The following is a 15,135-nucleotide window of genomic DNA, read 5'->3' as shown; positions in this document are numbered from 1 at the left end:
CTCAGTGGCCTGGGTTTGCACGTGGCTCAGCAGACATCCCTGTGGATACGAATCCTATTTTATTGTCCAGCCGATGGGCTTAGATTGTCTTGCAGGGCCCCCCCCCCCTTGCAGCTGCGCACACAGCCCTCACAGCTCGGAGCGGAAGGGAAGGTCACAGCCAGCCATCTTCTGGGCATAGTGGGCCTCGAAGTGCTCGTTTTGGGCCACAGTGAAGGTGGACTTCCAGTCCCCCGCCACACCTGGTAGAGAGAGGTAGGAGCTGCAGGCCAAGCTTGCTGCCGCTGCGCCCCCACCCAAATAGCCGCCCCTCGGGCCCGACCTTTCCTCATGAAGGGGGAGACGTTGTGGTCCATGATGCTGGAGGGCAGCGTGCTGTAGTTGGTCATGGGGTTGGCCTTCATCTCCTTGAAGGATGTGCACTTGACGATGTGGTCCACAACCTCCTCCGGCAGGGAGCGCCCCACAAACTCCAGGATCTTCCTGATCTCCTTCTTGGGGTTCTAGAGCAGCAGGAGTGGGGGCTTGGGAGAGGGGTCTGGCCAGTTGGCTGAGGCACCCAGGATTGAGCTCTGGCTGCCCTGGGAGCCCCGGGCAGGAGGTGGGGATGGCCTGGCACACAGGGGCAGTGGGCTGCTGGTGGGTGAGGGCACAGGGCCAGCACCGGCTGCAGGGTGGGGGGCGGTGCAGCAGCAGGCTTCTTACCTCTTTCATGTCCTCATAGAAGAGGTAGAGCAAAGGGTGGGTGCGGCCCAGCTCCCTCCACTCCCGCACGTGCTGGTACCAGGAGCCATAGGACACTGGAATGGGCACGGTTTCCACTAAGTTTCCGCTGAATTTCCACTGCCCTCTCCTCCACCCTGCCCTTTACCCTCTTCTCAGAGCCAGGCCCACCATTCCCAGACATGAACTTCTCCAGGAAGTTGTCCCAGGTGCCGGGATGAGGGTGCACTTTGGCCATATTATAAAAGTTGTAATAGGAGACAGCCACATCCTTTGCGTTACGTGCCATGTAAATCACCTGTCAGGAGAGAGGAGGGGGTGCACAGGGACAGCCTGCACTCGCAGCATACCCTGCGCCTCCCTGCCCACAGCCCTGAGCGGCAAGCCGTCTCAGCATGGAAGGGCAGGAAACAGACCGAGAGGCAGGTTGCTAGAGAGTGTGATGTGGTGCCCATGGCCTGGCTGGTCTCCACACTGTGTGTTATGTCACATGCAGTCTCCATCTGGACATCTCAGCCAGGCTCTGATGCAGCCTGCTGAGTCCTTGCCAGGTCCTCATCCACAGGTAGCAGGACAGCATTGCCTGTCATCTGGGCCAGCCCAGTGGCCTCACCTTGACCTTCTGATCCAGCAGAGTCTGGGGGAGCAGGGCCAGTGGCAGGTGCGTCTTGAGGAGCCGTGGGGCCGGGGTTTCTTTGAGAGTCTCCATACCTGGACCACAGGCAGAGGAATGTCAAGTGCCCACAGCCCTCCTGCCTCTCCCTCTCCCTCTGCCCCATCACATACCTGAGGGGGCCCCAGGGGCTTTGAATTCCAAAAAGGGCACCCGGATGTAGATGGGGGCCCGGGAACACTTCTGCTGGTCACCACCGTGGTAGATCATGTCCAGTATTTCGCTCACCCAGGTGGTGCCTACAGAGGACAGGCAGAAGTGAGCTCCTTTGGCCAGGCCAGCAGGAGAGGGCAGCAAGGCGGCCTGCCTTACCTACCAGACTTGGGGTAGGTGCTGATGAGCAGGTCGTCTGGCCAGGCCTCAAAGCTCTGCAGTGGCCCCATCGCCTCTGCGAAGTACTTGATGAGCGGGACCCCTTTCACGTACTCCAGCGGGGGGCGGGACGTATCCTGGATGAGCTCCATGCTGCCCTGTGGAAGAACAGGGCTTGCTCCTTCAACACCCATGCTGGACCCTGTGCCTGCCACAGCTTTAGGGCATGGACGGGGCTACCCACGGAAGGCCGGGCACTCGGCCTTCCACATCAGCCTTTTGTTTAAAAAGATGACTTATGTGAAAGGCGGAGTGACAGAAAAAGTGGAGAAGACAAAGACCTTCCAAGCCACTGGCACACTCCCCAAATAGCTGCAACAGCCAGGGAGCTGAAGCAGAAGAGGAGGAACTAGGATTCAAACCAGCACTCAGATAGGAGAGAGGCATCTTGAGTGGTGGCTTAACGTACTATGCCACAACTAATCCCCTACATTAAGAAAAAAAAAAAAAGGCTGGAGGAGGACACAGACACAGGATTGCCTGGGAATTAAGGGACTTGCTCAGGCTCACAAGCAAGTAGGGGGTGGGGTCAGGCTTTGTCAGGCCCAGTTTAGCTCTGGCTCCAGCTCAAGCTCAGCCATACCCTTGGAAGCCCTCTTTGGGGTGAGGCCAGGATAACAGCTTTTCTGAGCCCTGGAGGTTTCCCCTGGGTCCTGGAAAGAGCTCTAGGACTTACTGATCCCGACTCCCTGTTCATCACTTCCTGCCGCAGCTGCCAACTCACAACCAGGGGGGTTCCCTCCCCCCCCCCTTCCCGTATAGTCATTCAACTCCCTTGGCCCCTCCACACCCACATTGCAAGCAAACATGGCCAGTTGAGCAACCAAGCGGGGTTTTAGCGGGGCAGAGGTTGGTTGTGTGAGCAAAAGTGTTGACGCAGTGGAAAAGGAAGGGCAAGCAGGCCTGCTGGACCAGGCCTCTGTAAGATGAGGGTGTCTGCCGAGAGGGCAGGGGCGTTCCAGCTCCCAGAGGTGCTGCTGCAGAGCCGCTAAATCACCCCCAGGGAGCTGTCCTCAAGAGCCTGGCAGGGGAGGATCCAGGCTCAGTCAGCCCACCCCACACCTCTCCCCCCCATTACACTCTCACCTGACCTCTGGATGCTGCCTGAGACACCACCTGTGTGAAGCAACACCTGCACTGGAACTCTGCAGGGCTGGCTGGCAAAGTGCTCAGCTGCCCCAGCTGAGGGCTTTATAGAAAGGAAGTGGGAGGGCCCAGGGGCAGCAGGGACTTTGCTATCCTCCCACAAGGAAAGGGTGGAGCTTGGAGGGGGTGGGTCCCTGTGTTTCCCTGAGAAGCCAAAGTGTGGATTCCTTGAAAATACAAGAAGGTGTGTACATACCATGCTGGAGTGCCCAGCTTCCAGTCCCAGCTCTCTCCCATTCCAGCTTCCTGCTCATGTGTACCCCGGGGAATCCCAGTGGTGGGGTCCCTGCCGCCTGTGTGGGGCAGCCAGATTGAGTCTCCAGCCCCCAGCTTTGGCCTAGCATTTGGGGAGTGACCAGCAGGTGGAAGATCTCTTTCTATTTGTGTCCCAATTAAAGTTAAAAAAACAAACAAACAAAAAACATAAAGAGGACTAAAGCCAGGAGAGCCAAGGGATGGCAGTTTTGGTTTTTTTGAACTGTAATCTGATTGCTCTGACCTACCCCGCCCCACACTCCACCCCTGCTGCCAGTTAACAGCTCAAAAAAAAAAAAAAATACTATCACTGTCCAAAGGACAGGGGACAGGCACATGGCCAGGAAGGCTTGAGAAAAAGAACCACTTGCCTTTCAGGTGGCTCCAGGTCTGAGACACTGAGGGGATTAGACTGCAGCAACCCAGGGACATATGGCTCTGGCCAGGAGGGGAGTCCACCGGGATGTGGGTGGGCAGGGATGGACAGCGGGGTGAGGAAGTCTTTGTTCTGAGGCAGTTCCTCTTGACGTCACCCGAGGACAGGAATGTAGCAGTCCGATGGAGCCCAGCGTCCTGGCTCCTGTGGGTCCTCCTGCAGGGGGCATTTTCTTCTCAGGGGTTCAAGGTTAAAGTCCAAAGCCAGGAGCCATGAGGTTGGGACATGCCAGGGAAAGTGCCACCTACAGTGCCAGCATACTCAGGAGCTGCACTGAAGTCCTGGTTGCTCCACTTTGCTCCAGCTCTCTGCCAGTGCGCCTGGGAAGGCGGCAGAGGCTGGCCCGAGTCCTCGAGGCCTTGCCACCCACATGGGAGATACTGGAGGTCAAGAGCTTGTGCATCCATGAGTGCCCCCAAGCTCAGAGCAGGCAGTAACAGCAGTGCCGTCTGCCTCCCCCCCCCATCACAGGGCGGGTCCCCTTAACTCAAATGTTTTATTGTACTCAAAATTAAAACCACCCAGACCTTGGCGGGTGGCCCAAGCAAGGGGGAGAGGAAAGGCGGTGGGTGGTAGATCAGGTCTCCAGCAAGTCGGTCCAGTGTTCCTGGAAAGAGAGAGTAGGTCAGAGGCAGCCGGATGCATGGAAGCAGGCAGGGAGGTCAAGGCAAAGCCACCCCTTACCTCTTCTGCATCTGAGTCATCATCATCTTCCTCAATGCCCGTCCTGGACAGCCACACCAAGTCTCCCCAGAGCAGTGAACTCTGACAGCTGTCAAAGGCATGGATGGTGGGACAGTCACTCAGTAACCCCAAGTCTGTGGACTGCCCCATCAGGCCACCTCTTGTGGAACTGGACCTGGCTTGGGGGAGACAGCTCTCACCTAGGGCACTGGCCCTCTAGTGGTACCAGCTGTTCTGGTTCTTCCCGCAAGAATTCCTCCGCCAGGCAAATCACGTGGGCCCTCAGGCCACAGCCAGGGTGCGGGCAGCACAGGGGACCCTCTGCATCCTGTTGGAGATGGCATGTCACCAGGGCAAGGGGAGACAAGAGGACAGGAGTACAACATGGTTGATAAAGAGCATGTATCCCAGGAGGCTCAGGCTAAGGTTGGGAACACTGAGGCACGGGTCCCAAGAGAGTCATGGGCACCCACAGGGGTAGGCAGTTCCCTCCAACCTCAGCTTCTGTCCTTGCTGTTGGATTAGAAGTCAAAGGCAGGCAGGGCGTTGGAGGCACAGAGGTGTTCATTGGAGGACATGAACTTCACAGGCCTCCTGTCAACCTCTGCTCAGGACAGGCTAGTGGTGCCTCCAGGGCAGGAGCAGCCACTCACAGACTGGGGCTGGTTGTCCAGGGCTCACATGTGACCCTGCAGACACTAGAAAGTCCCCTAATTCACATACAGACAAGGTCCATGGGGACTGAGCTGGCCACCTTCCCCTGGAATCTGCAGTGGTGACAGTAGGGGCAGACACTTGGGTTCCTCCAACTTGTGCTGACTCAGCAACAACAGGGCAGGACAGCTGTTGAATTTACTCCCTGTTCCTGGATCCCGCTGCTGTACTCAAGTGAACAACATGTTATGAAAGTGCATGTGAACAAGGGGTGGGGCAGGCAGTTAGCACAGGGTGGAGTGGCTGCCAGGGAGGCATTCGAGTGGCCCAAAGTACCCAGGGGGTAGGGTGCGAACCCAGCTTCCTGCTCATATGCACCCTGGGAGGCAGCAGGCAATGCCTCAGGTACTGGGGGTCCCTGCCACCCATGGGGGAGATCCGGTTGGAGTTCCTGGCTCCTGGCTCCAGTATGATCCAGCCCTGGCTGTTGCAGGCATGTGGGAGTGAATCAGTGGATGGAAGATCCACTGTCTATCAAACAGGACAATATTAAAAGGGGGAGGGGAGACGTCCTGTGCAAGAACCTTCCAGTCTGGCCTGTCCTGTCCAGGAGGATAGTAGTCCCCACCTCTGAGATGGGCCGTGATGGCCAAAGATGTGGCTAGCGTTGTCTGATGGGTCCCAGGTGGCCTGAGCTCCAGCCCCATGCCTTCATGGGGGCATGCCTCACCTGCAGCACCCGAAAGCACAGGGCGCAGGAGACCTCAGATTCCTGCTGCGCTTCAGGCGAGGGCTCCGTGTCCGCAAGGGTCCCTGCGCAGCGCCTCTGGGCCAAGGCCCGGGGTGGCGGCGGCCCAAAAGAGAGTGGCATGTGTGGTGGGGGCGGCGGGCACAGCTCCTGGCGGAAGTCTGCCCGCAGCCAGCGCAGCGTGAGCGGGAGGCGCGTCCAGGGCGGCGCGCGCAGCATGTGCGCCAGCACGCGCAGGTGGAAGGCGAAGGAGGCCTCGCTGCGCTGACGCGGCCCCACGTGTGCCAGGCGGCGCGAGGCGTGCGGGTGCTGCCAGGCCCATTCAAACTGCGGGGCAGGTGGGAGGAAAGCGTGGTCAGGGGCCTGAGGCCTGGGGCAAGGGGCAGCCCCTTCGCTGGGCCCCTAGTCCCCTCTTACCCGGAGGGCTGCCACCGCAGACGGAAAGCCATGCACGATGAGCACCATCTCCCTGGGGAGGAGAACCTGTGACCTGGCGGCGCCTTGGTGCAAAGCCGCTAGGCCCTCCCAAAGATTGGCTTGGTGTCCCGCCGAGAGCGGGACCTCACCACCTGGCTGCACGCCCTGCCACCAGGCTGCGCCCCCTGCGCTCACTTCACCCAGAGACCCCTTCGCACCTGTCGACCTAGGCTGCGCCCCCAGTCGCAGCTCTTACACGTCCTCAGCCCTGGCCCTGATCATCAATTCCTCTACCGCGGAACCCTAGCTATCATCATCAGACCCCTGCAACAATCCACGCCTCGCCCCCTAGTAGGCCCCGTCCCCACACACCTCCAGCCCTGTCCATCACCTGAAACAGGCCCCGCCCGCTGGCCCTGGATGACCCCGCCCCCAGACACTGGCCCCACCCGCTGACCCTGGATGGCCCCGCCCCCAGACACTGGCCCCGCCCTCCAGCCCTGTCCATCACCTTAGCAGGCCCAGCCCTGCAGCTCCAGGAATCCCGCTGCCGGTGCCGGGACCCGCGCCTTCTTACCAAGGCCCTCGTCCGCTGGTGCGCCAGGCTCCGCCCTTCTTGCGGCCCCCATTGTGCTGCCTGACCCGACGAGCAGGGTTGACAGTAAACCCCACGTAGACGCGGCCCCGATGCCGAGGGTTCAAGCAGTAGAGGAGGTAGACGCCGAAGAAGCGCCCCGGCTTGACCGCGGCCTCCACGGGGCTCATCGGGACTCGGGGATCAGAAGCCGGGGGTGGAGATCAATCGTAGTTAACCCGGGACCCCAGGAAGGGGCATGTGGTTGGGGGTACAAGATGCCTGTTTCGCAGAAAGACACCCTGCATGTCCCCAGCAAGGCGGCTTCGGACACCCTCTCCCGGTCGGAGCGCCAGCCAATGAGCGTTCTCCTCGGCAGAGTCTTTTTTTTAAAATAAGCTCCGATTGGTTAACCAGCGACTGTGGGCAAGGCGACCTCGCGTCAGGGCAGAAGTTCCGCCTTAGGAAGGGCGGAAGTCTCTGCCTCGACGGAAGTGGCTCCAATAAGGGCGGAAAGCAGAGTGGCCAGTGCGAGGTGGGGTTTTCTCCCCTCATGGCTGCGGCCATGGAGCTGAGCGCCCACTACCTCCGGGAGAAGCTGCAGCGGGACCTGGAAGCTGAGCATGTGGTGAGTCGAGATCCCCTGAAGCCACCCGATGACGGGAATGGAGCCGGGGCGTGAGGGGAGGCGGGTTCGGCAGCAGAGACTTTGTTCCCCGCCTGGCAGGAGGTGGAGGATACGACCCCCAACCGCTGCGCCACCAGCTTCCGAGTCCTGGTGGTGTCCACCAAGTTCGAGGGGAAGCCACTGCTGCAGAGACACCGGTGAGCCCCGGGGGTGCCGCCCTCACCCAGCCCTGCGGCACTGCCCAGCACCCCCGAGCATCCCGTCCTCGTGGCCAAGCCTGGGACCTTGGGGACGCTACCCGTTGTCCTGGGGTCACGCTGGCTTTGGGGCCCGCCGCCTAACTTGTCCCGGGTCTCTGCCGCCCCAGGCTGGTGAACGAATGTCTATCGGAAGAGCTCCCGCATATCCACGCGTTCGAGCAGAAAACCCTGACGCCGGGGCAGTGGGCCCGGGAGCAATCGAAATGAAGGACCAGGACCTGCACGGTTCCATTAAAGAATGACCCGGGGCTGGCTCTGTGTGTGTGTGTCCACGTGCTGGCAAGGGGGTGTAGGGGTCTAGGACCTGGCGTGGCCCAGCCCACCTGTCTGGGTTTTGCCTGTGAGGCTCTGAGCCGGCTCACCTGCTCCCCAGGGGAGCTGTGTGCCAGTTCTGTGTCACCAGGGAATGATGAGAAAGTGCTCCAGGTTCAGGAACAAGCTCCTCCCACACACCCATACACCCAGACTCTGACAGCACGCATCCTCTGCCTCACCCCTCCAACCTGCAATCCCAGCAGGAGTTGTCTTGGACCACTGTGAAAAGGTTCCAGAAGCCGGCCACGGCTGCCCCTGGAGAGACCAAGGGGTTTTCAAGAATGAGAGATGGAGGGCAGGGCATAGAGACAGGGTCACAGTGGTACAAGAGGACCACCATGAGCCACAAAGAGGGGGCAGCTGATGGATGCTTCTCATGCCAGTCTTAACCATGGGGCGTGAGGGTGGGGATCACCCGGCACAGAGGTGTGTGGGATCCAAGACAGACAGCGGTAACCCAGGAGAGGACCAAGGATCGGCGGGAGTGGGGAAGGGCATGGTTGACAAATGGCAGCCTGCAGCCCTGCCAGCCAGTCGGTCCCCCTGTGTCCCCCAAGGCCAGTTCTCTAAGTGGCCTCCCCCTCCTCCCACCTCCCTTTCTTGTTCCCCTAGGAGACAGAAGGGGCAGGAAGGGCTGGAAGGTCTGGTGATGGTTGGGAACCCATTTGGGGCACAGAGGGCATCCGTCTGGGTTTTTCTTTAGCTCCCCCAGGGTCAGAAGGATGACAAGGGGCCAGGTCTACTTCTGTAGGGCCCTTGATGGGGTGTCTCCCCCAAAATCTGAGCACTGGCTGAGCTGTGCTGGTACCCCCCAGCCCCGCCCGTGTTAACAGGCATCTGAGTCCTGTGGAGAAGTGACCTGCCCAGTATCACCAGGCTTGTGCAAGGCAGGGAGTGTGACCCACAGGGTCGCCCTCAGGGAATTCTTGGCAGGAGAGGAGGGTTACAGGGAACAGGGCCTTAGGTGGCCCTCATCTGCTAAGGATGGACAGCCCTGGGATGGACATCCAATCCCACGGAAGCCAGGCCCTGATGGGCCACTTGGAAGGGGTAGCCCAGGAGGTACAAGAGAGAACCAGAAGCCACCTGGCTGTAATGCATGGCCCTGCTCTCCATCTAGCCTGTCCCCTGCCCTGTGTAGCAGGCCATCGTGGTTCTAAGCCTTTTCTAGGATTTTGTTCTCCAGGCCACCTGCATGCCAGGCAGTGCGTCCCCCCACCCCAACACACACTCACTCACTACTAGCGGCCACATGGTGGCTGCTGACCCCAGAGGTCTGGAGGCTGCCAGGTTAGGCCCCCAGTGATGGCCCCACCAGGTCAGAGCAGGTGCTGGGAAGTGAGCGGCAGGCCCTTCACCCAGGCTGGCTGCGGGGCTGGCCCTGTGGGTGACCAGTGCGTGAAGTCTGAGCGGTACCAGAAAATAAAGCCATTTTATTAGGATTTCTTTTCCTTCTTGGCCACAGTGGCCTGCAGCGTGGGCAGGGCACCAGGGGCTCTACTTGGCCTGCACCGCCTCCTCCAGCCTGTCCAGGCGCTTCTGTAGCTCTTGCACAGTGGCTTGCAGCTTCCTCAGCTCCTCCTCCAGCCTGGAGACAGTGTCCTGAGGGCCCAGCACCGTCAGGCCAGATCCACAGCCCTGGGCATGGGCCCTCTTGTCCAGCAAGTAGCTGCCTGCCCTCCCCTCCCACTCCCTGGGTAGCTGCAGGTCCGTCTGCCCAGTACTTTTTGGCCAAAGCCCCAGTCTGTCCCACATCTGACTCCTGGCAGCCCCAAGCCCTTGTCTCCCTTCCCTGCCCGGGGTATCCGCCCCTCACCGAGCCAGCGGCGGTGGCCTCTGGCGTTGTCTTCTTGCGTGTCAAGCTCAGGCCCCGGTTGACACAGAGCTCCCGGCTCTTTGGGGGCACATAGCCGTCCTTGAGAGAAATGAGGAGGGGTCCGGCATCTCGGCCACCCAGCCACTCCTCAGCTGTCAGAGCAGGATCAGGCCCGGCAGTGGGTGGGTACAGGTCCTCCTGGAACAGGTCGGACTGCGGGCCAGGTCAAGACTTTTGGTTAGAAAGTTTAGACGCTATGCTCCCACTGCCACAGCCAAGCCAGGGGGTGCACAGCCTCACCTTTCTAGGCACTGTCATGGCAATGGGCTCACATTTGCGCTCGTGTAGCTTGTAGAATCTGTGGGAACAGGAAGGTAAGCAGGTGCCCAGGGGGCTGGCCGGCCAGGGGCGGTGAGGAGGGCGCGGCCGCTCACCTGGCGATCTCGCACTTGTTCACTTCCAGGCCCCGTTTGGGCATGTAGCCCATACCCCGCTGGGACTCCTTGGAGCTAAACATGGAGAGATAGTGCAGGTACGGGGCCTCCGAGGTGATCTCAAAGTAGCGGATAGAGCTGTCGCCCTGAGATGGGGAGGCACCAGGGATGGTCAACAGCAGCCCTGGTGGGTGCCCAGCCGCCCCCTCCTGGTCACTGCCCACCCCCGCCGCCGGCCACCACCTTGCCACAGAGGTAGACGATGTTGGTGTCGGGGTCGAAGAAGGGCAGCAGGACGCCGCTGCTGGTGTCCAGCTCCTGCAGAGACAGCGGCTCCTCCAGGTGCTTCTGCCACGGGAAGAGGTGCGGAGTCAGTGGGCCAGGCCACGCCCCGGGGATACCGCGGGTCACTGAGCGCCCTCCCGGGCCGACCACCAGAAACCCCGATCAAAGAGACATGTGCCCACCCAGGCACGGCCAGCGCCAGCGCAGGGGGTGCAGGGACCAAATGTCAGCCTGGACTCCCGCCCGGGGCCTCGCACTCACCGTGTCCCACAGCGCCACCTGCCGCTCACTCATGCGGCTGAAGCCCGTGGTCAGGATCTTCCCATCTGACACAAACACAGCGTGCACCGGACGGGTCCCCTCATGCGGACGGTCCTTCTCCTTCAGGGAGGAGAGGCAGTGGGTCACTGCTCCCACTCCCACCCCAAACACCCCTAGGTGGACAACAAGGGAGGATGGCAGCCGGGAGCCCCCAGGGGACGGTGGGGGGGGATGAAGAGTCAGGGGTCACTCACAGCCACTACTGTGCCTTTGCGCGGCTCAATGATGCGCACACGCTTGTCGCGGCAGGAAGTGCAGAGGAGCGCACCGTCACGGCTCCAGTCCACGCTGTAGATGGTGTCCGGGTGCACGTCGGAGCCCAGTGTCAGCACGGCCGCCCCAGTGCCCACGTCCCACACCAGGATCACATTGTCGCAGCCTGTGGGGTGCCCCCGTGTCAGAGGCTACGAGCTCCCTCACCCACCGCGGGGGTCAGCGTGAGCCCCACTCTGCACCCTCCACCTCCCATGGCGCACCTGCACTGAGCAGCACGTTCTGAGCAGTGGGGTGCCAGGCCACAATGCCCACGCGCTTGGTATGGCCCTCTAGGGTGACCACAGGCTCCCGCAGGGGCAGAGTCAGGCCCCCGTCGGGGATCTCCCACACCTGTAGAGAAGGGGCTGATGAGTCCCTGGTGTATCCCAAGTTGTGGATGTCTCCCCCACCCGCCCCCTCCCCCCGACTCTGTGCTCACCATGACGGTGCAGTCCTCAGAGCCACTGGCAATGACATTGTCATTGTGAGGGCACCAGGCGATGTCCAGCACGGGGGCCGTGTGGCCACAGACTGTAGGTGCATTCTTGTCCACTCGACCAGTCTAGAGGATATAGCAGGTGCCTTGACCCTCAAACCCAGCTCAGTCCCCTGCAGCCTTCAGAGAGGTCCAGCCCAGGCACAGGGAGGTGTCCTCTGCCCTCTGGGGCCAAACGCTGCCTTTGGGGAACAGGGCTTGGGGCGACCCTGGACCAGCCCTGCCCATCTCCTCCCCGAGTCTGTGTCCTGAGGGTCCCCACCCTGACCAGCTTCCCTGAGCAAGACTTGTGTGGACACGTGAGGCCCAGGCCCTGGGCCCAAGTAAGGTTGGGAAAGAGAGCAGCAACAACAGTGGGGCGGCAGTGGTTACCCAGGAGAGCCATCTGCCCCCCTAGGTCCCCCCCGGGCAGAAGCAGAGGTTGGGAAACTGCCTCTTCCGGGGCCAGCTGCCCCGGCAGGGCTTCCTGTGTGGGGAGCGAGCGGGGCGAGGGCCCAGCTCACCCCGACAACCACTTCCTCTCCTCTTGGCTCCCATCGGGCCTTTTAAGGTAACAATTTTGGGCCCCTCCTCACTTCCTGTCCCTTCCCCCCCTCCAGAAAGCACCGGAGTGAACCCTGCCCTAGGGTGGAGGACAGTGTCAGGGCCCAAGGGTCAGCCCCCAGCAGGGCTCACAGAGAGAGGACAGCCACCTGCACTGACTGGGGTGGAGCAGGGCTGGTTCAGCATTGCTAGCAGGACCCCATGGGAGCCCCAGGGTGAGGCTCTGGGTTGCCCTTCCACCCAGGGAACTAGAGGGAGGTTAAGGCTCATCCTGTACAGCTCTGTCCCATAGGTGACAGCGCCACCACCCAGGAAGGCTTGGTGACAGCCACCTCGTCCAGCCCCCCGTAGGCACCCTGGAGGGTGGGAGTGGAGGTCCCCAGGCCCTGACCTCCAGAGGCTCACCTTACTCAGGGGCAGCACCAGGAAGGCCCCGCCCCCGCTGGCCTCACAGATCAGGGCCACAAATTTGGGGTTGACAGCACAGAAGCCACTGTCCCAGGTGGTCTGGGAGACGCGCACGTCCTCATAGCACTGATCGGCCTTGGCCGGCTGTCCAAACACGTGGCGGAACTTGCTGGAGCGAACCACCTGCCGGCTCATTCTGCAGGCACACGGGTCAAGAGCATTTGTCCCTTCAGGGGTCAGCTCGGACCTTACCATGTCCCCCTGTCTCCCACACGCTCCCCTAGTGAGGGAGGACACGCAGACCAACTTTCTAGGTCCTAGCACGGTCCCAACAAGTCTGCCACCCTTCCCACTCCCGTCTCACCTGCCAGCCACCTGCTGCACCCTCCCAGGTCCCCCTGAACCACCCTGTGAATCAGTCCTGCACTCTCAGCCTCTCCAGAGCTGGGGCCCAGGGTATGCTTGTCAACTGACTGACTGATGGACAGACAGACGGCTGACCACAGCATCCTCCCTCTGTGTCATGGCTCCAACTGTGGGAGCAGCAGCCCAGGCAGCTGCTGCATCCAGCGCCCAGTCCCTCACAATGCACGCTTGACAGGTGGGGGCAGGGCTGGGGCCCGGGGTCTGCCCAGGAGCCAGCTAGGTTGGCATGGCGGCTTCCTTGGCAGTCTCTAATGCCACTGGCAGACGATGGCTTGGGGCCAGCCTCTCCCCTCTCCACGCCTCCTCTTCCCGCCTCCGCTCAGAAATCTAGCAGGTGCCCAAGAGTGCCGTATGCACATGGAAAGGGAGAGCTGGATGTCTCTTCTCTGGGGGCAGCTAGGTGGCAGTCCCCAGCGGAAGGAGGTGGTAGGGGGAGGAATATGGGCAAGCAGTCTTGGGCCCAACTGGATGCCTGGTCACTCTGGTGCCCACACGGAGAGACCACCCTGCCCCCAGCCTCTGCCCACCTCCCAAGCTGTGCCCATCTGCCTGCCTTGAGTGTGGCCCCTTCTCATTGGGGTTAAGTGGCTCCTGGAGCCCCCCTTGCCCACCCTGGCACCCCTCAAGAAGCCTCCAGGCCTGCTTGCTCAGAAAGGAGGCAAGGAGCTTGTGCCAGGGGCCCCAGCCCAGAGCTGAGGTGGGCAGCCGCGGTCCACGGGAGAGGGAGCCCCACATCAGAGGTGGGGGACAGGAAGCCAGCGCCCCACCCTGCCGCCTCCCCCACCGCAGGTACCAAGCGCGGAAACCACGGAAAGGGGAACTTGGTCTTCTCTTGTTTTGCTCTCAACGCCTTCCCGTCTCCATGCTCGGGGCAGCTGCTCCGGTCACCCCACCCTGTCCCCCACCCCCACCCCCACCCACGGAGCCGCCTGGTGCTGGGTTAAGTCGGAGCGGCATCTGCCCCGACCCACCCCCCTGCTGCCGTCCCCACGTCCATCTTGGCCGCGGGGGTACACTCACGCCGCACCTGCCCAGAACGCCCGGGGCCCCAGCCTCCTTCCTCTCCATCCACACCCGAGGCAGGGCCAAGCCGCCTACCCGCCCGCGGCGCGCCCACGCTCGCGTCTGCCCCACAGGTGGCCCTGGGGCAGCGGCTCCAGGTCTCCGAGGCCAGGCCAGCCCGCCTCCTCTCTCCCCGCGGGGCCCAGCTTTACCTGCTGCGAGAGACGAGCGGACCCCCAGACGGAGGAGGGAGAGGAAGAGGAGGAGGAGAAGGAAGGAGCTGCAGGAGCGAAGACTGGCGGCGGAGGATGCTCTTGTCAAGACAATGAATGAGGGGCAGCCGGGCGCCGCCTCCTCGGGTGGCAGCGCCCCTTTGGGCGGAGCTAGAGGACGGACCCGCCCTGCCCAGCTTCGCCACCGCCGCCGCGCGCTCTGCCCAGCCTGCCAGTTCCCCGAGCGGGGCCGAACCTGCGCGCCGCAGGTGCACACGCACCCTGCGTGCGCCTCCTGGCAATCCCGCCGCCACCGCAGCCCCCTCCCCGATATGGCCCTGGCGTCGTCCCAGCCGTGCCAAGGGCTGCCCGGCGAGAGCCCCAGGAACCCCTCCGCTAAGTCGGGTCTGCGCGGCTTCCACGCGGGGGATGGGCTGAGAGTGCCGTGTTTTCACGCAGGGCGCTTGCCCCCCCCCCCCCGGCTCAGGGAGGGACCTACTGCGGCAAGGGGCTTCGCATGGGAGGGGACCGGCTGTCCACCCTTGGAGAGCTCGCTGCCCACAGGACTCACAGAACGCTGAGGGAGGGGGTACCCCCAGGATCAGCCCCCCCGCCCGGAGAAAGAGTTCATTCCCATCTTTGAGTCCGGGGGACGGAGTGGAGGGGCGGCTTCCTGGAGGCAGCAGCATCGGAGAGAGGCCCACTACAGACACACCTGCTGAGTAACTTGGCCAGGCCAGCTTCAGTTTGTTCCTCCCTCGTAGAGTTATAAGGAGGAAAGCCCTCCACCAGCCCTCAGGACAGTGGCCCGGCTTGGTGTCAGATGCCTCCGATGTGCACCTGCCAGGGTGAGGAGGACCTGCAGTCCCGCCCCGCGGCTGACGGACAGCCCACCTTGACCCCGGATTGGCTGCGGGATCTCAGGCAGAGGCCTAACCGGACTTCAGCCTTCCTAGGAATACATGCAATTTGTTCTCCCCGCAGAAAGGTTAGAACGAAGCTGCATGTGTGGTCATTTTCCAGGCAATTCCATTGTAATAAAAAAGTTACCT

At 62.0% G+C, this 15,135-nt stretch overlaps 4 protein-coding genes across 8 annotated transcripts; 1 reads left to right on the top strand and 3 right to left on the bottom strand.

Moving 5' to 3' along the window:
• Positions 1 to 42: 42 nt before the first annotated feature.
• Positions 43 to 3,253, bottom strand: LOC121151570 (sulfotransferase 1A1). Of its 3 annotated transcripts, none has more exons than XM_040973087.1 (8): positions 3,111 to 3,253; positions 1,713 to 1,866; positions 1,510 to 1,635; positions 1,337 to 1,434; positions 895 to 1,021; positions 706 to 800; positions 323 to 503; positions 43 to 242 (listed from the first exon to the last, which is right to left on the bottom strand). In XM_040973087.1, exons 1-8 carry the CDS (start codon positions 3,111 to 3,113, stop codon positions 130 to 132), a joined length of 897 nt encoding a protein of 298 aa, XP_040829021.1. In that variant the 5' UTR covers positions 3,114 to 3,253; the 3' UTR covers positions 43 to 129. The 3 variants fall into 3 exon arrangements, with proteins under 3 accessions (XP_040829021.1, XP_040829024.1, XP_040829025.1); XM_040973090.1 differs by lacking the exon at positions 3,111 to 3,253 and adding an exon at positions 2,855 to 3,074; XM_040973091.1 differs by lacking the exon at positions 3,111 to 3,253 and adding an exon at positions 2,860 to 3,074.
• A 126-nt stretch (positions 3,254 to 3,379) lies between these two features.
• On the bottom strand, positions 3,380 to 7,142 carry SLX1A (SLX1 homolog A, structure-specific endonuclease subunit). 2 transcript variants are annotated; one of them, XM_040973093.1, is made up of 6 exons: positions 6,686 to 7,142; positions 6,109 to 6,160; positions 5,674 to 6,018; positions 4,490 to 4,617; positions 4,290 to 4,377; positions 3,380 to 4,212 (listed from the first exon to the last, which is right to left on the bottom strand). In XM_040973093.1, the coding sequence occupies exons 1-6, from the start codon at positions 6,871 to 6,873 to the stop codon at positions 4,183 to 4,185; spliced, it is 831 nt and encodes a 276-aa protein (XP_040829027.1). In that variant the 5' UTR covers positions 6,874 to 7,142; the 3' UTR covers positions 3,380 to 4,182. The 2 variants fall into 2 exon arrangements, with proteins under 2 accessions (XP_040829027.1, XP_040829028.1); XM_040973094.1 differs by lacking the exon at positions 5,674 to 6,018 and having other exon boundaries at positions 6,686 to 7,139.
• A 47-nt stretch (positions 7,143 to 7,189) lies between these two features.
• BOLA2B (bolA family member 2B) lies at positions 7,190 to 7,815 on the top strand. Of its 2 annotated transcripts, none has more exons than XM_040973095.1 (3): positions 7,190 to 7,310; positions 7,410 to 7,507; positions 7,678 to 7,810. In XM_040973095.1, exons 1-3 carry the CDS (start codon positions 7,236 to 7,238, stop codon positions 7,775 to 7,777), a joined length of 273 nt encoding a protein of 90 aa, XP_040829029.1. In that variant the 5' UTR covers positions 7,190 to 7,235; the 3' UTR covers positions 7,778 to 7,810. The 2 variants fall into 2 exon arrangements, with proteins under 2 accessions (XP_040829029.1, XP_040829030.1); XM_040973096.1 differs by having other exon boundaries at positions 7,227 to 7,310; positions 7,448 to 7,507; positions 7,678 to 7,815.
• Positions 7,816 to 9,298: 1,483 nt separating this feature from the next.
• CORO1A (coronin 1A) lies at positions 9,299 to 14,206 on the bottom strand. Its single transcript, XM_040973086.1, has 11 exons — positions 14,084 to 14,206; positions 12,441 to 12,639; positions 11,436 to 11,558; positions 11,218 to 11,347; positions 10,936 to 11,120; positions 10,682 to 10,801; positions 10,379 to 10,483; positions 10,136 to 10,281; positions 10,002 to 10,059; positions 9,702 to 9,914; positions 9,299 to 9,487 (listed from the first exon to the last, which is right to left on the bottom strand). The coding sequence occupies exons 2-11, from the start codon at positions 12,636 to 12,638 to the stop codon at positions 9,383 to 9,385; spliced, it is 1,383 nt and encodes a 460-aa protein (XP_040829020.1). The 5' UTR covers position 12,639; positions 14,084 to 14,206; the 3' UTR covers positions 9,299 to 9,382.
• Between the last annotated feature and the right edge of the window lie 929 nt (positions 14,207 to 15,135).

Source organism: Ochotona curzoniae, unplaced genomic scaffold, assembly GCF_017591425.1.
Source record: "Ochotona curzoniae isolate NIBS_2020 unplaced genomic scaffold, NIBS_Ocur_1.0 contig_2321, whole genome shotgun sequence".
In the NCBI taxonomy this organism is placed as follows: domain Eukaryota; kingdom Metazoa; phylum Chordata; class Mammalia; order Lagomorpha; family Ochotonidae; genus Ochotona; species Ochotona curzoniae.
Note: the sequence above shows the minus strand (reverse complement) of the source record. Positions and strands in the feature narration are given on the sequence as shown.

What these genes read in the sequence shown, in the direction of transcription:
- BOLA2B (XM_040973095.1), top strand. Translation starts at nt 7,236, where the DNA reads ATGGCTGCGGCCATGGAGCTGAGCGCCCACTACCTCCGGGAGAAGCTG. An exon ending in ACCTGGAAGCTGAGCATGTG is followed by an intron (nt 7,311 to 7,409) that starts GTGAGTCGAGAT and finishes CCCGCCTGGCAG; the next exon opens with GAGGTGGAGGATACGACCCC. An exon ending in CCACTGCTGCAGAGACACCG is followed by an intron (nt 7,508 to 7,677) that starts GTGAGCCCCGGG and finishes CTGCCGCCCCAG; the next exon opens with GCTGGTGAACGAATGTCTAT.
- CORO1A (XM_040973086.1), bottom strand. Translation starts at nt 12,638, where the DNA reads ATGAGCCGGCAGGTGGTTCGCTCCAGCAAGTTCCGCCACGTGTTTGGA. An exon ending in AACAAGTGCGAGATCGCCAG is followed by an intron (nt 10,060 to 10,135) that starts GTGAGCGGCCGC and finishes CTGTTCCCACAG; the next exon opens with ATTCTACAAGCTACACGAGC. An exon ending in AGGCCACCGCCGCTGGCTCG is followed by an intron (nt 9,488 to 9,701) that starts GTGAGGGGCGGA and finishes CTGGGCCCTCAG; the next exon opens with GACACTGTCTCCAGGCTGGA.
- SLX1A (XM_040973093.1), bottom strand. Translation starts at nt 6,873, where the DNA reads ATGAGCCCCGTGGAGGCCGCGGTCAAGCCGGGGCGCTTCTTCGGCGTC. An exon ending in CTGCGGTGGCAGCCCTCCGG is followed by an intron (nt 6,019 to 6,108) that starts GTAAGAGGGGAC and finishes CCTGCCCCGCAG; the next exon opens with TTTGAATGGGCCTGGCAGCA. An exon ending in TGTGCTTTCGGGTGCTGCAG is followed by an intron (nt 4,618 to 5,673) that starts GTGAGGCATGCC and finishes CATCTCCAACAG; the next exon opens with GATGCAGAGGGTCCCCTGTG.
- LOC121151570 (XM_040973087.1), bottom strand. An exon ending in AGCCCCTGGGGCCCCCTCAG is followed by an intron (nt 1,435 to 1,509) that starts GTATGTGATGGG and finishes CCTGTGGTCCAG; the next exon opens with GTATGGAGACTCTCAAAGAA. An exon ending in TCTATGAGGACATGAAAGAG is followed by an intron (nt 504 to 705) that starts GTAAGAAGCCTG and finishes CTGCTGCTCTAG; the next exon opens with AACCCCAAGAAGGAGATCAG.